The following is a 9,478-nucleotide window of genomic DNA, read 5'->3' as shown; positions in this document are numbered from 1 at the left end:
CTCTTTTTCCTTTTCCTTTGGACTCAGGTGTGCACAATTTTTAATTATCTAAACTGCTCCACCTACAGGACTCCGCCGGTATGACAGGCGTCTGTTAGTGCCTGGTCGTAAGGTACAGGATTATTGTTGACTCTGTATTATCATGAAGCCAGAGGTGCTTTTTGTATTTTCTATATTTGAGTGCACGAGGAAAATATGCTTAGCCTTTTTTTTGTCTCTTTTAATTCATCACATGACACTAAAAAAAAAGTGGGCTATATTTTATATTCCAATATTAATATTTCTGGTTACATCAGCAACCGCCGTTGCGTTCGCAAATATAGTCGGCAATTAAGTTACAGTGGAAGTAAAGTTAACGTAACCACATTAAGGCCAGATAACTCAACAGTTGCCGGATGTGGGATGGTCTGCATCGACAACAAAAACAAACGCCAGGCACCTTCACAACACGTGTTTTCGCGCTCGGGGTTTTATTTTGAAATTCCGTAGCGAACGCGTGGGATTTTATTCTCTTAACTTGACTCCGTGGGTCAACCCAAGAGCGCTGTGCAACTAGGCTTGTCAGTGTGATGCAAACTGGTGCCGAGAAAGAAACATCTGGCTGCTCTTATATTTATTATTATTTATTAATTATTGTTTTCCATTTAAGCTTCACAACTATGTCACGGACCAGCGGCGCTGCGCGGACGGGAGAGCTTTTACGCGCCGCGCATCTTGGAGCGTCGATGCAGAATACAGTGTAGGGAAATCTAGAAACTACACGTACTGTTAGAGTAACTGCGCGCTGCGTCTCGGACTGTACGATGAGGTACGGACTGGTGGTGATCACCGCTGGGTTTACAGGTCTGCTCAGCTTTAGTCTCCTCGCCATGGCCATCGGGACTGATTACTGGTACATCATCGATGTCAATAAAAACAACTGCACGGGATCAGAAGACCTGAGTTCCCATTCTGGACTGTGGAGAATTATTGAAGGTATATATCAACTTACTATGTTTTCGTGTGTAGTTTGGGCGAGCTTTCATCCAGAGTGTATGTCTAAAAAAAAAATTGGATTAAGAATTTTTTATTTTATTTTTTTGGAGAACTTTGAGAAACCTTTGCATTACACGCTGCTGTGCGTAAAACGCTCGTTCTCACCTGCAAATCCCAGTATCGATCGTCCCTTATGTTGACAGGAAATAAAACATCTACTGTGGATTAAATGTTGAGCTCTAACATTCTGTACATTCGGACATTGTTGCTGCGTTACCGTGTCCATTGTCAGCAGCAGACCTCGGCCTATAGGTGACTTGATTTATTGCTCATCACTCAGTTGTTAGGGAGGCAAACACTGTAGATGGGTGATTAAAATGTTCATCTTTCATTCACAGAGTAGCTTGTAATGAAAGGTCCAAAACATTATATCTGCATTTTCACTTAAATTACATCAATTAGATTATTATCTAATATCTGTAGCAACTCCTTACATCTGTTCCAGCTCCTTACATCTGAACATGCAGGAGGCTAGAAAGTGGTTCTAAAGGATATCATTGGACACAGTTTGAGGTCCTGGAGCCCACGGTTCACACAGTAAATGCCAAGTAATGAGACGAAATAATGGCCAGCACACCTGTGGCATAAAGGTGGTAGATGCACCGACACATTGTTGTTATATAATCTGCTGTGAGCTCACGGAAACAGTAATGCTTTATTCCATGCAGAGGTGCAAAACTGTCACACATGCAGAGCTGAGGGACTATATATATATATATATATATATATATATATATGTATTTAATTGTTTTATTAATCAAGCAGGCGATATGTTTGAATGTGTGAATATATTGAGCGTTGCAGGATTCTAGGATATGACAAAAAGAAAAAGTGATGTTGTTTGGTATCCAGCAGCAATTTTGTATTCTTACAGCTCTGTCCACGAGCCTTGTCATGTGTAACCTTTTCCCTTGACATTTTCAGGAGCAAACATGAGCTCAGTCATCCCTTCTTTCACAGCAAACATGTCCAGCTTGTCAGAAGTGGAAAGGCACCTTCTTGGTGAGTGGTTTTGTTTATTAATTGGCGTGGGAGTTGATAATGAGGTGGATTTAAAGTAAGTCAATGACTCCTGACCAAATTCATTCACAGGTGCAGTCGGCTGCTGGAGAAATGACATTCAATGACAGCAAGCAGAGAATCCTAACCAGAAGAAGCTTAGTGTTTTCTGAAACGGCTCTTACTTTGACAAGGAAATCGTTATTGATTGTCCAGACACTATCTTAAGCAAGTCTCAATTTGCTTTTCACGCTCAATTGACCGTGAAAATGTAAAAGAGTGTGGCTCCCTGGATGGCAGAAATCAATCTGAACACCCCAGCTGCAAATGGTTGCACGAGGCAGTATATCCAGCCGACTTGAAGTCAAAGGGTGATTTGAAGCGAGGTTGTATATGTTTTAGTCAGCGTATTGCCTTTATGGCCCCAGTTTGGAGAACCAGACAGGAGGAGCAGCATGGGAGCAGCGTAATGTACTGCTGTGGACGGCTGCAAGACGTATTTTAGACAGTTAAAACAAAAGGCCAGCCTTAAAAAAAAATCAATATCTTTATTATCTTTATTAAATATGGTTCAACCCATTACTTAGGCTACTTTGACACCCTCTCTGAATACACCTCAGTGACAGGAATCAATCATCCGCATGTTAGATGATCGTGTAGTGAGTCTTTTACTGCACACGTGTGTTAAACCCCAATGATGTGACCTTAAGTGTCTGTGCGTGAATGTGTTTGCAGGCTTGCACAAGGTGGTGGTCATCATGTTGCCCCTCAGCCTGTTCCTGCTGGTGTTCGGTTGGATCTTTGGACTTGTCAGCTCGTTGGCCTGCAGCCCCAAATTGCTGGCTGGCTCAGCATCCTATGTCCTCTTCTGCAGTGAGTTCACAAATATATATATTTTACAGGTGTTTAAAGCAAATCCTCTGCTTGGTTATGTCAGTGTGTAGGATTTAGAGTCAGGAATGGGTTGGTCTTTTGACTGCATGTGGGAAGTACCCCTTGTTTTGTGAGAGTGGGGTGGTGTAGTAATTGTCACTCTAGTAAGTAATTGGGCATCATGGTATCTCCATATACAATTTAATCACAATGTGATAATTAAAGATGAATTTTCACCCGGCCCTTTCTACTGGACAACTTAACAGAGAATTCAATTTCAACCGCTTCGTTTTACATCTTATTTACTTCTGCCTAAAGGCTGCAGCTCAAATCTCATTTTCACCTCCGTAGAACCGAGAGCCAACAAGAACTGTGATTAGTGTGAGTATTGTATCTTGCAGTTGCCTGGGGAGGGCCGTTCTCGGTCGAAGCCACAGCTACATAATACATAACTGGATGCTCATGTGACTAAATTGAGATAGGTAATGATCTGTATGGCACACGCTAAATGGGTGTAAATTGATCAGGAAATAAGGGGGCAGACGTTTTGAAACTGGTGGGAGCTTAATGTGCAAGACTTCCTTCTCATTATTAAATCAGTTTGTCATGTTGTGTGAATAGACAAAGCATGGTTGATTCAAGCCTGTCTCAGATGGGGCTCCCATATGCTAGGTCACAGTTTTGACACTATTTACCAAACACTACAATGCTGTAGAAGGGTGTAAATAAAAACAGTGTGTAGTTCTGATCCATTTACAATTTGTTTTTCACAACAAGATAATGTTACGCAGCATTATGCTCTAGTGTGGAACAACCGGTCTGAGAGGTAGCGCGGCTGCTGGGAGAGGACCGACTTGGACTTTAGCATAAATCTTTACTTGACATCTGGGCATAACAAAAAAGTGAAAAAACTTTGCAAGCAATATTTAGTTTGCAATTTCCTGCATATAAGTGGCGGCTCTGGAAAGGAAAAGATACATTTGCTCCTTTCTACACACCCTTTCATTTGTGGACGGCGTGAAACCGACTTGTGAAATCGCCCTTAGAAACCTCACCGCTCATTATCACCACGGAAATTCACATAATTACAGGCATTGATTGCTGCATGTGGCGTGATTGCCAATCATGATAAAGTGGCACAAAACAGACTTAGAGCTTGTTCTTGTTTGGTAAGATTAAATGAGACTTTGCCCTTGCATCACCAGTGCACGCTGTCATCTCATTCTGTTTTAAAAGGCGGCCCTGCCAGATTGAATTTGTTTTTCGTCTTAATTGAGTGCGATTACAAGGAGGATCTGTTGTATATATTGGGGCACAGAATGTTTTGACTGCCCAATAACCTTGGGAAGTCTTCCTAAAATGTAATTATTATCTCAAGAGGTAGAGCCTGGACATTATTGAGTTTTTGTGTCGGATACGGTGATCACCCAGGATTTCCCTGTGGTTGATGTGCGTTTTTTGAGGGAAAGGTCTATACAGCTACTGGATGGATTGCTATGAAATTTGTTACACACATTCATGTTCCCCTCGAAATAAATTGTAGCAACTTGGGTGGGCATGTTGCCAAGCTAGCGTTAGCATTTAGCTCAAAGCTCAAACAGAAACATTACTTCTTTTCCTTTGCATTGTGAAGGGTTCAGCTGTTTCAGATTTCAAATTAAATGGAATATCCATCTACGAATTCATTTCAGATCCGAACTCAAAGGGAATGAGTAAGGTCGCTACGAGGCTGAGAGCATTCATCTGCCATCAGGCTTTTCCTTCTCTCTGTACCGTGTCATCGCTGCTGACAGGCCCAGCTTCCCGGGTGGTAATAATAGAAATAATTTCATGCGTTGCACAAAATGACTTGTCCACGTCTCTGCATCAAAAGACCCACCTACACTCTTCCGATTTCAAAACCACTTGAGATAAAAAGAAAAAGGGCTAATGCACAGCAGAATACTTCTGCAGAGTGTTGTCACTGCCTGGCCCAGTGTTTGTTTGTCATTTTATTCCTAAAAACATGTGTAAGTAATCATTGTGAAGATGAAAAAGATTAGCAAAGTAACTGTTCTTATAAAATGAAATAAAATCCTCATGGACAACAAAGTGGAATATTAATCCCAACAGTTTAACGGATTTTGCACACGGATGTCTCCTGATCACACAAAACACTAAGCGACATGGAGTTGGACATATTTCTGCAGAAGAGCAATAATACCAAACTAATTAGTCCTCACATAGCCCTTTGGAGGGAAGGCTTCATTTACGGTGTGAAACAATGCAACAATCCCTGAAGCCTCCCCGTCTAACTCCATGTTGGAATCCTCCTGTAGAAGATGAACCAAAAGAACAGCATAAAAAGACGTGGCCTAAGAAATGTACGTTTTGCTTATTTTACCTGTAAATTATGCATCATTCAAATGCCAAAGGGTTCATGTTGCAGAGAGCTTTATACTCCAAGACGTCCTGACCTCCTGCGTTTGTCAGCAAAACATCATCATTCAAAGATGATTTCAATAATGATCATTTATTACCATATATTATGGAAAGTGTTGATTTCCGTGTGAGTGCAAAATCACAATAAACTGTTGGTACCTCTGTTGCAGCTTCCCACTCAAAATTCTCCTTTGTTCCAGGATGATCTGGCCCTCGCTCCGCTGACGGGAATCCCGTTTGTGCTGCTCTCTCCTTCGCTTGAATAACTGACAAATATAACACAAAGACAACTTAAAATGAAGAGCTTATGAAGAGAAATCATTTCTGTTTGTGTACTGGTTAAAAAAGATAATGCATCAATTAGTGATATCTATTCTTTAGTTATGCCAGCTGTTTCCCTCTGCTTCCAGTCTTTATAATAAGCTAATTGGAGCTGAAAGGACAGATATTTGGTATCGATCTCATCTCATTTTCTGTAAGACAGTGAATGAGCACATTTCCCAAAATGTCATACCATTCCCTTAAAGAGGACCAGTTCTGCTTTTACATCAGTGGCTCTGTCACATTCATGTGCGCCTGCTGCCAAAAAACAATGCAGCCAAGAGAGCAAAAAGGCTAGAAAACAAATTGCCCTCCGAGCATGATTGGAGACTAAATGAAAATGATAGCTACCCGCCTTCAGTGATGAAATCAAAGCGTGAGAATCCATACTGATGAATTTACCATCTTTCATCTTCAGCAGCTTCCACCATCATTTACTCAACTCTGCAACAGAGGGACAAAGAGGAATCAAGCTGCTTCATTCAGCAGTTTTGAACTTATTATTTATCATTTTTAATAATCACATAATGTGTTCGAGAAGTAGCATTAAAGGTGTCTTTTTTTGACTAGTGTAATATAATAATAAAATATAGTGTAAAATATTTACCATTACTTCAGCCACACAATGGCTGAAGTAATGGTTTTTCTCACATGCCTCCATTCTCAAATATACGTAAGGCACTTAGTAGCGGAAAATGAGAGGTCTTCACCTACATTACAGTTCAGAGGAGTGTAAAGGAAGTTCAATTAGCTCTGAGCTGGTGCAGGTGAATGAACTCACTGAAACCATGCAGTCCAATCTCTACTTTATTCAATCAGCTCCAGGCTGCACTCCCAAAATGACCTATTGGTGAAATTGTAGTACTAGAGACAGTACCAAACACTGTTCCTCCCCCTACAAATGTAATGTTGCGCTGTGTGTCCATTTTTCTTTGAAATTCCTCTCTCAACACTCACGTCACGAAACTGCAGTGATTAATCTGGCCTCGGGTCTGACTCTGCAAGCGCTAAAAAGCTACCTCATCAAATTGTTCAAATTGGTTTTCCTTTTTTTAAGCGGGCACAACAGATGTTTGATAAATCCTTAGTGTGGTGTCAGACGTCCTATGAAGCTCAAGGGAACTGCAAAAAGTCTGTACTGTACACAGAAGACTATACGTTGTAATGTAATGTAAAGCTAAAGGTGATAGTCTCTCTCTCTCTCTCTCTCTCTCTCTCTCTCTCCCCATGCCAATTAGGACAATGAAAGCCCACAGTTGTGGTTTTGAATGATGGGTAATTAAGGTGGTTTTAACGGCACCATGTGACCGTTCAGTGCTTTGTTTCTGCCGTCCATGGTGCCACACTAAAGGTCAGCCTGAATTGTGCAGTGGTGAGTATTCGGTATTTAAAGTCGTTTCGGGGGGTTGACATTCAGCGTATGGCATATACTTGTCGGCACACTTCTGCTGTGATTTTTATACTTCTTTGTTTGGGAAACTAAAAATGTAAAAAACGATACACGGAAACTTTTATTCTTACCCCGCAGGTTCCTGCTGTCGGTTAAACGATCGTATTCTATTTAGAAGCACCTTGCTGGAATCATTTGCATTTAATGAGACAAATGTTTTCCTTGAAACAGCTTTCAACCTTTAATGCTTTGAGATTATGCTAATTGTTTTTTGTTAATGAGCTGAAGTCTATATCATCTAATGCCATCCATTCAGTTATGCCAAAACAATTATGTTGGAAGAGGACTATTTGCCTATTAATGCATTATCACCTTAATAGTCCCATTGTGGAAACTGGTACGGTGTAATACATCATGGTGATTATCGCGTCTGATTAGGCAGTTGTAGGTCTCGTGCCTTGAGAATTCACAGCGATTACTCCGGATGCCCTCACTTCCAACAAGATGAGGTGTTTCAAATCTGGAATAAAATCATTCTTTTTTTTCCCCCCAAATCTGTTTGTTTCTGTGCACTGGCAGGTCTTTTCACCCTGTCGGGGGTCAGCATCTATATCAAATACTCCAACCTGGCCATGGAGGAGTTCCAGCGGACCGTCTCCCCAGAGAACCTCGCCCACGTGCACGTGTCCTTCGGCTGGTCCTTTGCCACCGCCTGGCTCTCCTTCAGCATGGAGGTGGCCACCGGCCTGCTGCTCATGCTAGCTGCCAGAATCACACAGATGAAGGGACGCTACGACTCCGGCGTGGCCATCTCCATGTTATAGATCAACGCTTTATTACACCCAATGTGAATCCAAAAGCTCATAGGACGGAACATTATCGCCGTTATTTATTTATTGTTTGATTTAGATTTGATTTTCTATAGAAATGTAAGCAGGCAACAAGAACAAGCTGGATTCACATGCAGTTTTCCTCTGGCTTGTTGCGATTCCTGCTGCCTTTCCATCTTCTCAGTATAATGCTCTGTCCATTTTCCCCATTCACGATAATATCACAAAAGTGGCCTCACACACAGAGCAGCCATTCAGAGTGCTGTCACTGCAGATACTGTATTAGCAGTATTCTTTTATCTTTACATTTCATTTGCAGTCATTTTAGACCTTTGAAAATGTACACCTCATGGCACTTAAAAAGCAGTTAGCATTTGGCCAATGTATACGTTAAGATAATGTTGGCTTGTGTGACATATAGAGAAAATTTTCGTTTACGCCTATTTCGCTGTTTTCAGCCGTACAGAATATGTGCACGTGCTGTGGTTGTTCGCAGTAGCAGTCTGTGCTGTTCACGTCTAGGAATGAGACTTCTCTGCATAGTGGAAGTAAAAAAAAAAGATCAAATGCAACGTTTAGCACTTTGCATTGCTGCTAAATGGATTGCACTTTTCATGATCGCAGGAAACCTCGCTTATGCTTTCGTAACTGGACGCTGTGACTTTTTATTGTTAACTGTGACAGAAAAGAAATGAAACGTCGATCCACCTGTAGTGTGAATGCACGCTGCAAGTAAGAAAGAGGGGGAAAAGGCCACTTTGATTGAATCCTTTTGAATGTCAGTGACACGCTGTAATCAAATTGTCAAAAAAAAAATATATATATGTCCTGGAGATTTTTGTGTGGCTTTTTTTTTTTCTTTCCTTTTTTTACGTGTTCTGAAATAATATAATTCTGCGACAACAAATCCTGTTTACCAAGTGCCTTTAAATTGGGACTGCCGGCCTCTGGATGTAAATGACACTCAGCAGGAGTCAATCCAGACAGAAAAGCAATTGTGTAAAGAATTGCCTGAGATGAACAGAGAAACACTAGTTGGAACACTATAAAAGTGACATTAAATTCTAATATATTTGCACATTGGAGATGTTGTGACAACAGTGGGTTCATAAAATTCAGCGCATTTCTACCTTTTATGTGAAGTAATATGCTATAAAACGTGCAAATGTGCCAATAAAAGAGGTGAAGAAGGTGCATGGCAAAGCGATGTAAATAATTCAGGTTCCAAAGCTTTCAAAACAGGCTTTTTTTTTTTGGTTGGAAATATAAAGGTGCATTTAAAAAGGGCAACGGCATTTAAAGTAGTGAAGATAAGGAATGTTAAAAAAAATAAATGTGTACAGGGATTTCCCAACTCTTGACTGCCAACACATTATAGTTCAGTGGCTGTTTTTGTATTTAAAGGTTACGGAGTTGCAGATGAAAATGTGAGCTGCACTTTTTGAGTAATTGTGTTTTAAGTGGCATTATTTTGACCCTAAAGATGTGGACCTGCACTAAACAACCTTTTTAAATTACACTGCTCAGCACTGATGGGGATAAGTAGTACAAATCTTGAGTGCTCGTGGCAGAGATAAACGCTAAGGCATTAAAAGACGTGCTTATGTTC

General features: G+C 40.9%; 1 protein-coding gene across 1 annotated transcript; it reads left to right on the top strand.

Annotated features, from left to right (window-relative positions):
• The first annotated feature begins 596 nt into the window (after positions 1–596).
• Positions 597–9,037, top strand: LOC311030971 (transmembrane protein 235). The gene is made up of 4 exons (XM_084037034.1): positions 597–975; positions 1,960–2,037; positions 2,770–2,907; positions 7,619–9,037. The coding sequence occupies exons 1-4, from the start codon at positions 804–806 to the stop codon at positions 7,861–7,863; spliced, it is 633 nt and encodes a 210-aa protein (XP_083893160.1). The 5' UTR covers positions 597–803; the 3' UTR covers positions 7,864–9,037.
• The last annotated feature ends 441 nt before the right edge of the window (positions 9,038–9,478 follow it).

Source organism: Eutrigla gurnardus (genome assembly GCF_963514095.1).
Source record: "Eutrigla gurnardus genome assembly, chromosome: 20".
NCBI lineage: Eukaryota > Metazoa > Chordata > Actinopteri > Perciformes > Triglidae > Eutrigla > Eutrigla gurnardus.
Note: the sequence above shows the minus strand (reverse complement) of the source record. Positions and strands in the feature narration are given on the sequence as shown.